Raw genomic sequence first — 19416 nt, forward strand, 5'->3', positions numbered from 1 at the left:
TTGAGAAACCTGTGTGCAGGTCAGGAAGCAACAGTTAGAACTGGACATGGAACAACAGAATGGTTCCAGATAGGAAAAGGAGTACGCCAAGGCTGTATATTGTCACCCTGCTTATTTAACTTATATGCAGAGTACATCATGAGAAATGCTGGGCTGGATGAAGCACAAGCTGGAATCAAGATTGCTGGGAGAAATATCAATAACCTCAGATATGCAGATAACACCACCCTTATGGCAGAGAGTGAAGAGGAACTGAAAAGCCCCTTGATGAAAGTGAAAGAGGAGAGTGAAAAAGTTGGCTTAAAGCTTAACATTCAGAAAACTAAGATCATGACATCTGGTCCCATCACCTCATGGGAAATAGATGGAGAGACAGTGGAAACAGTGTCAGACTTTATTTTGGGGGGCTCCAAAATCACTGTGGATGGTGACTGCAGCCATGAAATTAAAAGACACTTACTCCTTGGAAGGAAAGTTATGACCAACCTAGATAGCATGTTAAAAAGCAGAGACATTACTTTGCCAACAAGGGTCCATCTAGTCAAGACTATGGTTTCTCCAGTGGTCATGTATGGATGTGAGAGTTGGACTGTGAAGAAAGCTGAGTGGGGAAAAATTGATGCTTTTGAACTGTGGTGTTGGGGAAGACTCTTGAGAGTCCCTTTGACTGCAAGGAGATCCAACCAGTCCATCCTAAAGGAGATCAGCCCTGGGTGTTCATTGGAAGGACTGATGTTGAAGCTGAAACTCCAATACTTTGGCCACCTCATGAGAAGAATTGACTCATTGGAAAAGACCCTGATGATGGGAGGGATTGGGGGCAGGAGGAGAAGGGGACAATAGAGGATGAGATGGCTGGATAGCATCACCGACTGGATGGGCATGAGTTTGAGTAAACTCTGGGAGTTGGTGATGGACAGGGAGGCCTGGCATTCTGCAATTCACGGGTTCGCAAAGAGTCGGAAATGACTGAGCGACTGAATTGAACTGAACTGATATAGTTTTACAGGGAAAAAAAAAGTGGCCCATGACCAAATGAGTACATAATGACACACAGGCACAGTGCTATAAATGATCTCAGATGTTACATAACCATGGAAAGTCATTGTTTATGAAACATGAAGCAAAAGCAAGAGGTCCTGGGGCAAGAGAACCTGACCATTGCCATCATGGCCAATTGCTCTTTCCCTACAAGAGCTCTTTAACAAAAATTTTAAATCCCTAATTGGTGAGTTTGAGGCTGGCACAAATGTTGAAGTTGAGTTTTAATCAAAAGGATCTAAGATAAATCCCAGCTTTTTATTTGAAATATGTGTAGGAATAGGTATTGTGGAAAAAGACAGGGAAAATATCCCCGTATTACCACTTTAGCAGTTTTGATTGTGGAATGTCATGGCTCACAGTGATACTTGATGACTCATTACACTGTACCTGAACACACAATTACTCATTAAACTGTACCTGAAGACACTGAAGTTTTCAACAGTATGTGAACCGGGAACATCCAGATGTTCATGCTGGATTTAGAAAAGGCAGAGGAACCAGAGATCAAATTGCCAACATCCGTGGATCATCGAAAAAGCAAGAGAGTTCCAGAAAAAACATCTACTTCTGCTTTATTGACTATGCCAAAGTCTTTGACTGTGTGGATCACAACAAACTGGAAAATTCTTAAAGAATGGGAATACCAGACCACCTGACCTGTCTCCTGAGAAACCTGTATGCAGGTCAAGAAGAAACAGTTAGAACTGGACATGGAACAACAGACTGGTTCCAAATCAGGAAAGGAGTACATGCGTGCTGTATATTGTCACCCTGCTTATTTAACTTATATGCAGAGTACATCATGAGAAACGCTGGGCTGGAGGAAGCACAAGCTAGAATCGAGATTGCTGGGAGAAATATCAATAACCTCAGATATGCAGATGATGCCACCCTTAAGGCAGAAAGCAAAGAACTAAAGAGCCTCTTGATGAAAGTGAAAGAGGAGAGTGAAAAAGTTGGTTTTAAGCTCAACATTCAGAAACTAAGATCATGGCATCTGGTTCCATCACTTCATGGCAAATAGATGGGGAACCAATAGAAACAGTGATCATTGAGACTTTGTTTTTTTGGGCTCCATAATCAGTGCAGATGGTGACTGCAATTAAAAGACGCTTACTCCTTGGAAGGAAAGCTATGACCAACCTAGACAGCATATTGAAAAGCAGAGACATTACTTTGCCAGCAAAGGTCCATCTAGTCAAAGCTATGGTTTTTCCAGTAGTCTTGTGTGGATGTGTGAGTTGGACTATAAAGAAATCTGAGTGCTGAAGAATTGATGCTTTTGAACTGTGGTGTTGAGAAGACTCTTGAGAGTCCCTTGGACTGCAAGGAGATCCAAGCAGTCAATTCTCGTCTTGAGTATTCATTGGAAGGACTGATGCCGAAGCTGAAACTCCTATCCTTTGGCCACCTGATGCAAAGAACTGACTCATTGGAAAAGACCCTGATGCTGGGAGGGATTGGGGGCAGAAGGAGAAGGGGACAACAGAGGATGAGATGGTTGGATGGCATCACCGACTCAATGGACATGAGTTTTAGTAAGTTCCTGGAGTTGATGAGGGACAGGAAAGCCTGGCATGCTGTAGTCCATGGGATCGCAGAGAGTCAGACAGGACTGAGTGACTGAACTGAACTTTAGATACAATAGTGTAAAGGAAATATTAGGAGGAAATATTTCTAATAAGCACATGGTAACAGACCTTAAAAGAAAATCTTCTGCCCTCTTCCTTAGTAAACAACAAAATTAAGTGTATTTATTTTCAAAAGCGATCTGCATTTTACTTTTGTGTTAAAGCCTCACATAAGCTTATTTCTATTTGTCTTAAGCAAAAAACAATTCCCCGTGTAATTATTTTAAGAAATAAATGTTTTAAAGATTTAGAAAATCATTCTATCAACATAAATAAAATGATGGGGAAAATGGTACCTTGTTATTTCCAGAGGAATAAAGGAAATACATAGTTTTATAGGAACATAAATCCCATCCCAGTTAAAATGTTCAAATGCTGATCAGAACTATCAGAACTATCCTGGTTTGTAATTGTACCCTTAAGGCAGATATATAATACATTTTATATGCCCAAAATCAGTAATGAGTTTTAATTTTAACTAGCTTTATACCTTATCAAGCAAAAGAACAACCTAAACTTATATTTAAAGGAAGATTAATTAAAGGTCAGCTCAGATTAACATCAAAACCAACCAATTACTATTTTGTGCTAAATATTATACTTTTATGTTTTAATTTCAATTTGTATAGTCAATTTTATAATATAAATAGTTATTTTATTACTTTTATGTTTTAAAAGTTACATGAGGGTTAATTAATAACTTTTGAAGGAGAAGACAAAATTTAAAGAATAAGGTGGATATAAATTATTCTTTCACAGGTGACAAAATTGAAGTCACTGGTAACATTTGGCTTAGTTCACTAAGATCCTCAGTCTTTCAAATGCTTAGGGTTTTGTAATATCGTTACATAGTGGTGGTTTCCTGGTGGCTCAGATGGTAAAAAAAAGTGCCTGCAGTGCAGGAAACCTGTGTTCAGCCCCACAGGTTTGGAAAGATGCTCTTGAGAAGGAAATGGCAACCCACTCCAGCATTCTTGCCTGGAGAATTCCATGGACAGAAGCTACAGTCCATGGGGTCGCAAAGAGTCAGATATGACTGAGCAGCTAACACTTTCACAGTTTGATTATTCGGATAAAAAATATACATGCTCATTATGTTTAAGCATAGTGATTATGTTTAGTTGGGCTTCCCTGATAGCTCAGTTGGTAAAGAATCCTGCAATGTGGGAGACCTGGGTTCAATACCTGGGTTGAAAAGATCCCCTAGAGAAGGGAAAGGTTATCCATGCCAGTATTCTGGTCTAGAGAATTCCATGGACTGTATATTCCATAGGGTCGCAAAGTGTCAGACATGACTGAGTGACTTTCACTTACATGCTTAAGCATGGTTACTGTCTCTAGTGTTTTAAAATCATAACTACAATTTTTTTATATATTACCCCCCCTTCCAGAGGTGGAGCCTAATTCCTCCTCTGTTGAATGTAGGCTACACTTAGTGACTCATTTCTAAAAAGTAGATGAAACTAAAAATGATGCTCTACATCTTATAAGATTAGTTTTGGGGCTTATTGGAGCTTCCTCCTTGCTCTCTCTCATTTTGGAGAAGTTAGCCACCATGTTGTTGGAATACTCAAGCAGCCCTATGCAAAGTTCCTTTAGCTTATTGCCAGAAAACCATACAGGTGAGCCTTCTTAGAGGCAGATTATCCAACTCTGGTCATGCTTTCAGATGACTGCAGCCAAGCTTAGCTTCTTGACCGTAAGTTCTTGAGAGATCCAGAGTAAAAATCACCTGGCTAAAAAATATATGGGATAATAAATGCCTGCTGTTTTAAGCCACTACCTTTTGGAATGGTTTGCTAAATAGCAGTAGATAACAATGCCTTATTTGTGTTATTTGTGGAATCTGGACTCAGAGAATTAAACCTTAATAACAGAGCATTCAGAGTATGAGAAAGCTGGACTAAGTCTCCAGTTACCCTTCTAGATTCTATCTGCCGAATAAGAACTCCTGTGCTGTGCTAAGTCACTTCAGTCATGTCCGACTCTTTGCAACCCCATGGACTGTAGCCTGCCAGGCTTCTATGTCTATGGGATTCTTCAGGCAAGAATACTGGAGTGGGTTGTCATGCCCTCCTCCAGGGGATCTTCCGGACCCAGAGATCAACCCGTGTCTCTTACATCTCCTGCATCGCAGAAGGATTCTTTACCACTGACCACCTAGGAAGCCCAAGAACTCCTGTGGCAAGCTCCAATTCCATTGAAAAATATGAACAAGTTTCTCTAATTCCTTTCACTTTACCTTGTCTTGATGCTACTCACACCAAATTACATTCCCTTTGATCCCTTCTTTATTTGGGGTTATCAATTTTGACCTGAAAATGTGAAAGTGGCAGATATTTTATATTTTTATTTCCATAATGCGAAGAGCTGACTCACTGGAAAAAACCCTGATGCTGGGAAAGATTGAAGGCAGAAGGGGACAACAGAGGATGAGATGGCTGGATGGCATCACTGACTCGATGGACATGGGTTTGGGTAGACTCCGGGAGTTGGTGATGGACAGGGAGGCCTGGCCATGCTGCAGTTCATGGGGTCGCAAAGTGTCAGACATGACTGAGCGACTGAACTGAACTGAACTTCCATAAAGTAAAACTATTTGAATTGATAGTATTTTTCCTGATTTTGATATATATAACTTCAGAAACCTTGGAAAATATAGAATAATCTAAACAATGAAATAAAAATTGACAATTATTTAACAACTCAGAGGTAGTCACTCTACTAATCTTCTTTTCAGATTTTTATACGTTCATCTCTATATGTTCATAGATCTGTGTATAAGACAGTATTAATCATAAAATGTTGTGATATTCAACTTCTCAAGATTATTTAGAATTTTCTTCTGCCTGTTAGTTGAAAAGTATCCATTTTTAATGATTGCACATTACTGCATATCACAATCTATTTAATATTATATATTATAATCTATTGTTGATTACTCAATTTATTATTATTATTTGCTATTATAAATATATAACTGAGTTTTCTTTAACAAAACCTTTATGGATATCAACATGTATTGTTCTCTTTTTTTAGTTTATTTTTATAGACATTATTCATTCTTTGCTGTTTTTGCTGTAACTTTCTACAGAATGGGAACCCCCAAAACCCCTACTGTGCTGGCATTGATGGTGTCATGGAAGCTTATTATAGGAGTCTGAAATCTGTGCAACTGTATGGGCCAACCAATTTTGCTCCTGTAATTAATCATGTAGCAAGGTAAGTGGGAGTAAATAATTTGTTTATTTTAGTGTGCCGGACCAGAATGAAATCATAATTTTATTGTTGGCATGGCTCCACAAAATGAAAGTTGTTTTCCTCCAAGAAAGTGAAGGAAAAGATATACAGCAAAAAGAATCTCCATTGAGCTATCATGATACTTCAATAAGAACTTTATATCAAAATATCAAATGAAAACTATACACTGGCTTATGTTAGGACCTATATTTGTTCAACCAAGGAAAAAAATTTTATTTTAATAAGCATCCATGAGAGAAATATCAATCACAATCTCAATTGTGAAATCATTCATATCTAAGATTATATTCCATAGCAACTTAGAAGTAATAAGAGATTGAATTCTATGAAGACAACTAAAGTGCTCGCTTCAGCAGCACATATGCTATGAAGACAACTAAAGCCTTTCAGTGATATATAGGACACACTACTTTAACCTCCCTGATATTAATATATAGTATATGATATTGAGATTAGAATATAATTGCTTATGATTCCAAATACATGTTCTGAAAATTTTTTAATATAAAATTTTATATACATTTACTTAGCATTTTTACTAATGCATTAGTAAAGTAGACACTACTTTTAAATCCCTAAAAAATTTTTACTGACACAGTTTTAAATCCTATGAAACCCTGCCTAATTTTTAGGTAATCAAAAAGAAACAACTCTCATGGCTTTCCCAATACGTAACCAAAACTAAAAAGTACTGCATTTGAATTACTGAAGTTCTCTATTTGAAGGTTCTGATACTTTACCAGCTCCCTGTTAGATATGGTCGGGCTTCCCTAGTGGTTCAGTGGTAAAAGAATCTGCCTGCCAATGCAGGAGATGCAGTTTCAACAACTGCATCAGTATAATCCCCTGGAGGAGGAAATGGCAACCTATTCCAGTATTCTTGCCTGAGAATCCCTTGGATAGAGGAGTCTCGGTGGGGTACAGTCCATAGGTTTGCAGAGTCAGACATGGCTGAGCACACACGAGTGCATTAATGGTCAGCAACTTAAATATGTTCTACTTTTCATTACCTGAGACATAGACAAGATAATCCAATATCCCTGCACCCAGGGCTGAACCCAGTGAATTCTCCTGTGGAATTCCATCTCAGGTTTACACTGATACATTGACATTTTTTCTGAGTGTGACCCTTTAGATCAGGTTTTTCAAGCACTTTCAGCTACAATTTGTATTCTTATCAATTTTATGGGCTTTCCTGGTTGTTCAGTGGTAAAGAATCTGCCTGCCAATGCAAGAGATGTGGGCTTGATCCCTGGGTCAGGAAGATCCCCTGGAGAAGGAAATAGCAACCCACTACAGTATTCTTGCCTGGGAAATCCCATCGACAGAGGAGCAAGGCAGGCTTACAGTCCATGGAGTCACAAAAAGTCCGACATGACTTAGCAACTGAACAACAACAATGAACTTTATATCGCAACTCTGAACACACATAATTAAAATAAAACTATGAAATAATACTTATCCTTAGCTCATATTTTCTCTTTTTTATTACTATGATTTCCTGTTCTTTTCTATTACTTTTTTAATGCAGATCTTGACCTGCGAAACTGATTTCAAAATTCACTGAGTCATTACTTGTAATTTGAAAAATACTTCCTAGCTCATTGTGTTGGCATAGATAAGTTATATTATCTATACTTTCTTTTCCTAAGTCTTTGATAACTATCAAATAAAGCAGAATGAAAAATTATATTAATGCAAGATAAATTATAGTTGATTCTCACTCTCTTACACACTATCATACCCTTCATTCTTTTATGAAAAGATAAGAAAAATGATAGAACCTCTTTTGTGTGAACTCATGCTATTTATTATAAATTGCATTTGTAATAACTTATTATCAGTGTTTACCAATTAATTTCATAGATTTTGTGCTGGTATATCTTTATTGTAAAACTTAAACTAGATATAAAATTCCTAGGTGCACTTTTATATACCACCTAAAACTACAGGCCCATGATATAATATTGCCATTTTTTCATATTTTGTCCAGCATTTAAAAAATTATCAAATTACAGAGGTAGTTGCCAGTTAATACTTTAAGAATCTTTGAAAATAATCTGGGATCTAATAATTCTTTATTGTTATTTTTATTAATAATAAAATAAGAAATATAAAAAGATATGACTTCCGGGGAATCATCTTTTCCTTACAATGCAATTTGAAATTGCATGTATCTATCTCTTGAAATGAAGTGAAGTGGCTCAGTCATGTCCGACTCTTTGCGACCCCATGAACTGTCACCTACCAGACTCCTCCATCCATGGAATTTTCCAGGCAAGCATACTGCAGTGGGGTGCCATTTCCTTCTCCAGGGGATCTTCCCAACCCAGGGATCAAACCCAGGTCTCCTGCATTGCAGGCAAACACTTTACCATCTGAGCCACCAGGGAAGCTATCAATCTCTTACTATCAATCTATCTAAGAAATACCTTTCTCCAGTTTTTCTTATCTTTGAGAGTTGTGTTTAATTTTATTTTTAATCTTTTATTAAGACAGACAATTTCTGTCCTAGCAAATTATCATCTAGAAAATTTGTCAACTAAAAGACAAACTACTTTCAAGAATAAATCACTTTAGAACAAATAGTTCAAGACAACTGTCTGTTTCTAAATCAGGAGATGGTGCCATTATGCCCATGTATATGGCCTTTATTTATTTAAAGTTCCTTGTGCTTTAAATTTTGTCACTCTTACATACAGTCCAAAGATGCTTCAACATGTACTCAACAGGTATCTAGAACTCTGGATATTTGTCTATGAAAATAATTTTTGTAAAGTCAAAAGTAAATATATACCCATATTTTTTCTATTTCCTTGAATTTTCCTCTTAAAACATATGTTTTTGATATTGGTAAAAGCATAGTTATTTGTTGTAGTCTTCTATAAATATTAAGAATGCTTATTATTATTCTTTTTAAGAATAATCATTTAAAGCACATGCTCATTTAACTAGTATCTATATGATAAGACTTTTGAAATAATATTGAGATTACTGATATTTTGAAATAGTCATGACCCAAAGCATCAACTTTGCAAAACTTGAAGTCTTTATATGCTGTTCTGAGGTTTTCCAACCCCTCACTCTAATTTCCTGTCTTCCCAGTTCTCATTTCATAGAGCTGTCCAGAGAACAGCCTTTCAAATGATGTAAAAATCCTGCTCAACAGCCATTCATGCCTTGTCACAAATTTAAGTTTCAACACTCTAGTTTGATATTCAAGAACTTCCAGTGTCCGGCTACCACCATCCATCCTATCTCAATTCCCTCCACATTCTTCAACGTGTACTGCACTTCAGTCATAGAGGATCACTACTTCTGGTCTGTGATGTCATTCCATACCTACTTTTATCACAGCACTGACTAATTTGATCCTGTTCCATTGTTACATGTAGATCTTTTCCGCACTGAAGAAAAGAATGTTTCACTGTTTTATTCACCTGATAATAATATTCATTGTTTCCCAGTAATTATTCATGTTTCTGATGCCTAACCAGTCACTTGTCTTGAGGCTGTTACACTTCAATTCTTAAGAAAGACATATATAAATTTCTATTAGCTGTGCATGCTTTAGTCACTCAATTGTGTCCAATTCTTTGCAACTCTTTGGACTGTAGCCCACCAGGCTCCTCTGTCCATGGAATTTTTCAGGCTCAAGAATACTGGAGTGAGTTGCCATTTTCCTCCTTCAGGGGATCCTTCCAACCCAGGGACTGAACCCTTGTCTCTACATTGCAGGCAGATTCTTTACCCACTAAGCCACTGGGAAAGCCTAACTGTTAGCTAGATTATTGTAGTTTTTTCTTTTCTTTTTTCGAGTGTTATTTCCAGGATCCAGATAAACAGCTAAAATTAGTTTTCACTTTTCAAGAAATAATATTTGTTTGGGAATTTTCATAACATTTTCAAATCACTCTAAAGAGTGTATTGTTTTATCTCTTTCATCCATATGATCAATAATAAAGTAATAAAATCAAAACAACCATTATTGAATTCATAATTCCTTTGAGGTAATATATTCAGTGCTATAATGTGGATTATTACACTTAGGAGGTGACAATAGCATCATTATTGATATTTTACTAATGACAAGAGAGATATGTACAGTGACCATACCATCAGTGAACATCACTCGGTTGTGTCCAACTCTTTGCAGCCCCATGGGTTGCAGCCCACCAGGCTTCTCTGCCCATGGGATTCCCCAGGCAAGATTACTGGAGTGGGTTGCCGTTTCCTTCTCCAGATAGAGTGGGTAGCCGTTCCCTTCTCCAGAGAATCTTCCCAACCCAGGGATTGAACCTAGGTCTCCCACATTGCAGGTGGATTATTAACCAACTATCAGGGAAGCCCTATTTGTGGTGGAGCTAAAATTTCATACAAAATAATCTGATTTGAATTCACTGTGTTATAGCTTGCATGCATTTTATCTCTGCTACAGAGGTAAAAACTCACAACAGAAAGTGCAACAAAGTGACCTATTATTGTGAATACTGTTGGTCTCTTCAGTACACTACCAAAAGTAGTTTGGGTAACAACTGAGAAACATAAAAATTGCTGTGTTACTTTGTATTGAAATATTTAAATTATGCCATTTTAAGAATTAATTCATAGTGTAGATCAAAATTTACTTAAAGAAAACATTTCTGAGTCAGTTTTTCTTTTCTTGTTGCCTTCTCTATTCCTATAAGTTATTTAATACTGAGCTGAAAGAATATTAAAAAAATCTGAACCAACCATTTATGAACTTTCGTAAAAAATAATCCCAGAACGTGACCTGACAGAGACTCCACAGAAATGTGTTTGAATTCTGAAACCCTGGCAAAGTTGACCCCTCCCTAAAATTTTTCATAGTAATATTAAAATATAAATTATAGATTCCCTAATTTGAAAAAAAGATAGAAGAAGCAACTTTCTTTAACATCTTTAAAATATAATTTGATTCTGTAGGTCTATATATCAATGTTACCTCCTTGACGAACAATTATGATGTTGATCAGCCTTTATTTTCTATTTAATACATTTCAGTAGTTTAATTATTTTATCATAAATAAGCATATAACACTTTTTAAAAGGCTAAGTTAAAAGAAATCTTAGTACAAAATATTATTTTGTTTGAAATTTAGATTTCCCTGAAAAGTGCAAAAATATGTCAATGTACAGAGCAAATACCATAGAAATAAATGTATTAAAGGATTAATTTATGCTGCTGATGGTTTCAAGACTAAAATGGATTAATAGTTCTTAGGTATAATGTAGCTTATTTTCAAATTAGTGTACATAGCAGTAGTGAGAGCCACACAATCAACTTACTATTTTTTATGCAACATTGATTTTCCTCCAAGTTAAGACATACTGCATTAATACAGGTACATCGTTGTGATAAAGTAGACTGCAAAATTTCTATGAATTTTTAAGATAAAACAACAAACGATGCTATTTCAAGTTGTATACCTATTTTGGGCTCTATCTTTAACTGTCTTGATAGTATGACTATGTTCTTCCCTTCTCTTACATATATTTTATGTTGAATCAAAAAAAAATCAAAATATAAGTGGATTAAATTCACCAATGAGAAGATATAAAGTGTGTAGGTTGGTAAGATCCCCTGGAGAAGGGAATGCTACCCACTCCAGGATCCTGGCCTGGAGAATTCAATGGACTATATAGTTCATGGGGTTTCAAAGAGTCAGACATGACTGAGCAACTTTCACTCACTTGGTTATAGCTTTTCTTCCAAGGAATAAGCTTTTAATTTCATGGCTGCAAATCACCATTTGCAGTGATTTTGGAACCCAAGAAAGTAAAGTCTCTCACTGTTTCCATTGTTTTTCCATCTATTTGCCATGAAGTGATGGGACTGGATGCCATGATCTTCGTTTTCTGAATGTTGAGTTTTCTGCCAGCTTTTTCACTCTCCTCTTTCACCTTTATCAAGAGGCTCTTTAGTTCCTCTTCACTTTCTGCCACAAGGGTGGTGTTATCTGCATATGTGAGGTTATGGTATTTCTCCTGGCAATCTTGATTCCAGCTTGTGTTTTATTTAGCCTGGCATTTTGCATGACATACTAATACACATAGATAGTTACCTTAAATGTAAATGGATTAAATGCACCAACAAAAAGACATGGACTGGCTGGGTGGATGAAAACATATGCATGTATGCACTTCAGCTTACCACATCACTCTGCTTAACCCCCTCAAATTGTATGTAATTATTTTATATTGTTAAGTTAATCATGTTCCCATTATGGTTTGCAGTTGTAATTAGCTTTTCTTTTTTGTCTGGCTATTGATTGTGAAAACTGAGAAACATCTTTTACTATTGTGATTATGCAACTATTACTGACTTAATACCATTGTATCATGATTGGTCAACAGAAAAATAACATAGCTCTATATCACCAAAACTAGGGTTTAATAGAAAAACATGTAATCACATTAAAAAATCCAGATGCATATCAGAATTACCTTGAAATTTTTTGAAAAATGCAAATGCTCAGATATTACTTTTTTTTTCTAGAGGTCCAGATATGTTTCTAATGAGTAACTATGTTTAAAAACAACTGAACTGTATGATGATCATTTACTTTAATCTAGTTTGTTTCACTTTTTCTATTTCATATTCAGTGCTCCCATTTCATTTACTTTATGTTCTCCAATTTCTCCATCTCTTTTTTTTTTATGTTCTTTCTCAAGCCTTTATCAAGTGTAGTAGAAAAGCTTTTGTATACATATGTATAAATATGTATAATATATAGATTTTAGAAAACTTATGAATTTTTGCCTAATTAAAAAGATTGTGACATTTTGATTCCACTTGTTTGACTTGGCATGAATAGAATGCTAGATTTTTACATTTTATTTATTTTTTAGTTGAAGCATAATTGCTTTACAGAATTTTGTTGTTTTCTTTCAAACATCGACAAGAATCAGCCATAGGTGCCCCCGTGTCCCCTCCCTCCTGAATCTTCCTCCCATCTCCCTCCCCATCCCATCTTTCTAGATTGTTACAGAGCCCCTGATTTAGTTCCCTGAGTCATACAGAAAATTCCCATTGGCTATCTATTTTACGTATGGTTTGTAAGTTTCCATGTTACTATCTCTATACATCTCAACCTCTCCCTCCACCCCTCCACCCAAGTCCATAAGTCTGTTCTCAGTGTCTGATTTTCCATTGCTGTCCTGCAAATAAATTCATCAGTACCATCTTTCTAGATTCCATATATGTGTATTAGTATATGATAGTAATATGTCTCTTTCTGACTTACTTCACTCTGTATAATAGGCTCTAGATTCATCCACCTCATTAGAACTGACTCAAATGTGTTCCTTTTTATGGATGAGTAGTGTTCCATTATATATATGTACTGGGCTTCCCTGCTAGCCCAGTTGATAAATAATCTGCCTGAAGTGCAGAAGACCCAGATTCAATCCCTGGATCGGGAAGATCCCCTGGAGAAGGAAATGGCAAACCACTCCAGTATCCTTGCCTGGAAAATCCCATGGACAGGGGAGTTTGCTGGGCTACAGCCCATGGGGTCACAAAGAGTTGGGCACAACTGAACAACTAACACTTTTATATATGTACCACAGCCCCTTTATCCATTCATCTGTTGATGGACATCTAGGTTGCTTCCATGTTCTAGCTATTGTAAATAGTGCTGCAATAAATGTTGGGGTACATGTATCTTTTTCAGTTTTGATTTCCTGAGGGTGTATGTGTAGGGTTTGCTGGGTCATAGGGTGATTTTATTCCTAGTTTTTTAAGGAATCTCCATACCATCTTCCATAGTGGCTGTATCAGTTTACATTCCCACCAGCAATGCAAGAGAGTTCCCTTTTCTCCACACCCTTTCCAGCATTGATCATCTGTAGACTTTTTGATGATGGCCATTCTAACTAGAGTGAAGTGGCATCTGATTGTAGTTTTGATTTGCATTTCTCTAATAATGAGCAGTGTTGAACATCTTTTCATGTGTCTGTTAGCCATTTGCATGCCTTCTTTGGAGAAATGTCTCTTTGGATTTTATTCATACTTTTTGATTGGGTTCTTTGCTTTTCTGGTGTTGAGTCGTATGAGCTGCTTGTATATTTTGGAAATTAATTCTTTGTCAGTTATTTCCTTTGCTATTGTTTTCTCCCATTCTGGATATTGTCTTTTCACCTTGTTTGCAGTTTCCTTTGCTGTTCAAAAGCTTTTAAGTTTAATTAGGTCCCACTTGTTTATTTTTGTTTTTATTTCCATTACTCTAGGAGGTAGATCATAAAGGATCTTGCTTTGATTTATGTCAATTGTTCTGCCAGTGTTTTCCCCTAAAAGTTTTATAGCTTCCAGTCTTACATTTAGGTCTTTAGTCCATTTTGAGTTTATCTTGTGTATGGTGGTAAGAAGTGTTCTAATTTCATTCTTTTACATGTAGCTGTCCAGTTTTAACCTTACACATAAAACAACTAAAAAGGAAGAAAAACCAAAGCTTAAAGTTAGTAGAAGGAAAGAAATAATAAAGAACCAAAATAGAGGCAGAAGAAACAACAGCAAATATCAGTGAAACTAAAAACTGGTTCTTTGAAAAGATAAAATTTAATAAACTTCAGCCAGACTAATCAAGAAAAGAGGAAGAGAACTCAAATCAATACACTTAGAACTGAAAAACGAGTATAACCAATACCACAGAAATACAAAGAAATCATAGAAACTGCTACAAGCAACTATATGCCAATAAAATGGACAACATATAAGAAATGGACAAAGTTACAACCTTCCAAGACTAAACCAAGCAGAAACAGAAAATATAAACTTACCAGTCACAAATACTGAAAATGAAACTGTGCTTAGAAAACTTGCAACAAACACAAGTCTAGGAACAGATGGCTTCACAGTCAAATTCTATTAATAATTCATATTTGGAGAAGCATTAACACCTATCCTTCTCAATCTTTTCCCAAAAAATTGCAGAGGAAGGAACACTCCTAAGTTGTATAGTCACCATCTCCCTAATACCAAAACCAGACAAAGATATTACAAAAAAGAAAATTATAGGACAGTATCACTGATGAACATAGATGCAAAAATATTCAACAAAATACTAGCAAACCAAATCCAACAATACGTTAAAAGGATCATTCACCATGATCAAGTGGAATTTATCCAGAGATGCAAGAATTCTTCAATATGCACAAATCAATGTGATACACCACATGAACAAAATGAAGAATCAAATCCATATGATTATCTCAGTAGATACTCAGAAAAAACTTTTAACAAAATTCAACACTAGTTGTTTTTTTTTATAAAAACTCTCCAGAAAGTTAGCATACAGCGAACAAGTTTTCGCTGCTATTTAGTCACCCAGTCATGTCTGACTCTTTGCAACCTCGTGTGCTGCACCACACTAGGCCTCTCTGTCTCTCACCGTCTCCCAAAGTTTGCCCAAGTTCATGTCCACTTCATCAGTGCCATCCGGCCATCTCATCCTCTGACACCCTCTCGCCTTCTGCTCTCATCTTTCCCCACATCAGGAACTTTTCCTGTGAGCCAGCTGAGTTTCCAATGAGTTTGCATCAGATGACCAAAATACCAGCATTTCAGCTTCAGCATCAGTCCTTCCAACAAGTATTCAGGGTTGATTTCCCTTAAGACTGGCTGGTTTGATCTCCTTGCTGTCCAAGGGGCTCTCAGGAGTCTTCTCTGGCACCACAGTTCAAAGGCATCAGTTCTTTGGCACTCCAACTTCCTTATGCTCCTTCTGTCACAACTGTACGTGATCACTGGGAAAACCATAGGGAACATATCTCAACATAATAAAGGCCATGTATGAAAACCCACAACAAACATCATTCTCAACAGTGACAAATGGAAAGCATTTCCTCTAAGATCAGGAACAAGACAAGGATGTCCGTCTTGCCACTTTTATTAAACATAGTTTTGGAAGTCCTAGCCAAGACAATCATATAAGAAAAAGAAATAAAAGAAATCCAAATTGGAAAATAAGAATTAAAACTGTCACTGTTTGCAGATGACATGATACTATACATAGAAAATTCTAAAGATGCTATCAAAAAGCTATCAAAGCTCATCAATGAATTTGGTACAGTTGCAGGATACAGAATTTATACATGGAAATGCCTTGTATTTCTATATGCTAGCAATGAAAGATGGAGAAGGAAATGGCAACCCACTCCAGTATTCTTGCCTGGAGAATCCCAGGGACAGAGGAGCCTGGTGGGCTGCTGTCTATGGGGTCGAACGGGGTCGGACACAACTGAAGAGACGTAACAGCAGCAGCAGCAATGAAAGATCAGGAAGAGAAATTAAGGAAACAATCCTATTTATCATCACATCAAAAAGAATAAAATACCTCGGAATAAACCTACTGAAAGACCTGTGCTCAGAAAACTATAAAATACTGATGAAAGAAATTAAAAAGTGACACAAACAGATGGAGAGCTATACCACATACTTGGATTGGAAGAATCAGTGTTTTCAAAATGACTATATTACCCCAGAGTAATCTATAGATTCAATTCCTGCCAAATTACCAATAGCATTTTTCACAGGATTAGAACAAAAACATTTGCGATTGTTTGGGGACACAAAGTATCCCTAAAAGACAAAGCAATAGATGGAGCTGAAGGAATCAGGCTTCTTGACTTCAGATTAAACTAGAAAGCTACAATAATCAAGACATATGGTACTAGCACAAAAACAGAAATACAGATCAGTGAAACAGAATAGAAAGTCCATAGATAAACCCATCCACCTATGGTCAACTAATCTATGACAAAGGAGGCAAGAAAATACAATGGAGAAGACAGTCTCTTCAATAAGTGGTGCTGTCCAATGGAGAACTGGACAGCTACATGCAAAACAATGAAATTAGAACATTCTCTAACACTATATGAAAAAAGAAATTCAAACTGGATTAAAGACCTAAATATAAGACTAGATATTATAAAACTCTTAGAGGAAAACATAGGCAGAACACTCTTTGACATGTTGCAGAAAGATTTTTTGATCCACCTCCCAGAGTAATGAAAATAAAAACCAAAATAAACAAATAGGACCCAATTAAACTTAAAAGTTTTTGCACAACGAAGGAAATCTTAAGCAAAATGAAAAGACAACCTCACAGAATGGATTAAATATTTGCAAAAGAAAAAACTGACCAAGGATTAGTCTCCAAAATATATAAACAACTCATGCAGCTCAATTAAAAAAAAAAAATTTAAAATTGAGCAAAAGATCTAAATAGACATTTCTCCAAAGAAGTCCTACAGATGACCAAAAAGCACATGAAAAGATGTTCAACATCTGTAATTATTAGATAAATGCAAGTCAAACTACAATGAGGTATCACCTCACATCAGTCAGAATGTCATCATCAAAAACAAAAAATCTACAAACAATAAATGCTAAAGAGAGTGTGGAGAAAAGGGAACCCTCCTACCCTGTTGGTGGGAATGTATATAGCTACTATGGTATAGCTATAGTATATAGCTATATATACTATGCATATAGTATATATGCTACTGTGGTATAGCTACTATGCAGAACAGTATAGAGATTCCTCAAAAAACATGAAAATAGTCAGTTATCAGTTCTGTCACTCAGTCATATCTGGCTCTTTGTGACCCCATGGACTGCAGCCTGCCAGGCTTCCCTGTCCATCACCAATGTGATCCAGCAATCACACTCAAGAGCATATAATCCAAGAAAATGTTGAACTACAGTTCAAAAAAATAAATGCATCCCAGTGTTCATTGTAGCCAGGATGTGGTAGGAACCAAATATCCATTGATGCAGAAATGGATAAAGAAGATTTGGTACATATGTATAATGGGATATTAGTCATGAAAAAGAATGAAATAATACCATTTGCAGCAACATGTATGGACCTAGAGAAGGACACACAGAGAGAAGTAAGTCAGACAGAGAAAGACAAATATTGTATGAAGTTGCTTATATGTGGAATCTAGAAATAAAAAATGGTACAAGTGGACTTATTTTAGAAAAATAGAAATAGTCACAGATGTAGAAGACACATTTATGTTTGTCAAGGGGGAAAGGTGAGGGAGGAATAAATCGGGATATCTGGATTAATACCTACATCCTACTATATTAAGGTAGATAACTAATAATAACCTACTGTATAGCACAGGGAACTCTTCTCCATACTCTTCAGTGTCTTACATGGGGAAATAATTTACAAAATAGTGAATATATGTATAATATATATGTATATATGTATACATCTTGCTATACAGCAGAAAGAAACTAACACAACCTTGTAAATCAACTACACTCCAATGAAAATTAATTATCAAAAGGTAAACAATCCCCCCACCACCACCACCGAAGAGATCAATTAAGCCACCTAAAGTGATATTTATATTACATAATACTCAATTTTCTATTGGGTGGCTCCCTGGTGGCTCAGAGGTTAAAGCATCTGCCTGCAATGCGGGAGACCTGGGTCCGTTCCCTGGGTCGGGAAGATCCCCTGGAGGAGGAAATGGCAACCCACTCCAGCATTCTTGCCTGGAGAATCCCATGGATGGAGGAGCCTGGTGGGCTACAGGCCATGGGGTAGCAAAGAGTCGGAATCCATCTTGCCATTTTTAAAGCATAATTTGGTATGAAAATCATAAAAGCCATACTGTTGAACTCACAGAAGCTTTTCTAACTACCATTTATAGTTGCTACTGTTCCTCAGTCGCTAACTCATGTCCCACTTTTTGAGACTCCATAGACTGCAGGGCACCAGGCTTCCCTATCCTTCACTATCTCCCAGAGTTTGCTCAGACTTTGAGTCAGTAATGCTATCCAACCATCTCATCCTTTGACCCTCCTCCTCCTGCCAGCATCAGGGTGTTTTTCAGTGAGTCAGCTCTTAGCATTGAGTGGCCAAAGGATTGGAACTTCAGCTTCAGCATCAGTCCTTCTAATAAATATTCTGAGTTGATTTCCTTTAGGATTGACTGGTTTGATTTGCTTGCAGTCCAAGGGACTCTCAAGAGTCTTATCCAGCACCACAATTCAAAACTATCAATTTTCAGTGCTTGGCCTTCTTTATGGTCCAACTCTCATATCTGTACATGATTACTGGAAAACCCACACCTTTGACTATATGGACTTTTGTTGGCAATGATGTCTCTGTTTTTCAATACGTTGTCTAGGTTTGTGATAGCTTTTCTTCCAAGCAATATCTTTTAATTTCATGACTGCAGTCACTGCCCACGGTAATTTTGGAGCCCAAGAAAGGAAAATATGTCATTGTTTCCACTTTTTCCCCTTCTACTTACAATGAAGTAATGGGACCAGATGTTGTGATCTTTCTTTTTTGAATGTTGATTTTTAAGCCAGCTTTTTCATTTTCAATTTTCACTCATCAAGAGTCTCTTTAATTCTTTTTCACTTTCTGCATTAAAGTGGTATCATCTGCACATCTGAGATTGTTGATATTTCTCCCTGCAATCTTGA

At 36.6% G+C, this 19416-nt stretch overlaps 1 protein-coding gene across 2 annotated transcripts in view; it reads left to right on the forward strand.

The window, feature by feature from the left end:
- The window catches only part of CPNE8 (copine 8), a 261900-nt gene that overhangs the window by 220863 nt on the left and 21621 nt on the right, over positions 1 to 19416 (forward strand). For both annotated transcript variants that reach the window (XM_070454589.1, XM_070454590.1), the window contains one exon: positions 5770 to 5897. In XM_070454589.1, the coding sequence (XP_070310690.1) occupies positions 5770 to 5897 (128 nt within the window). The remainder of the gene's footprint in view (positions 1 to 5769; positions 5898 to 19416) is intronic.

Source organism: Odocoileus virginianus, chromosome 24 (genome assembly GCF_023699985.2).
Source record: "Odocoileus virginianus isolate 20LAN1187 ecotype Illinois chromosome 24, Ovbor_1.2, whole genome shotgun sequence".
Classification (NCBI taxonomy): Eukaryota; Metazoa; Chordata; class Mammalia; order Artiodactyla; family Cervidae; genus Odocoileus; species Odocoileus virginianus.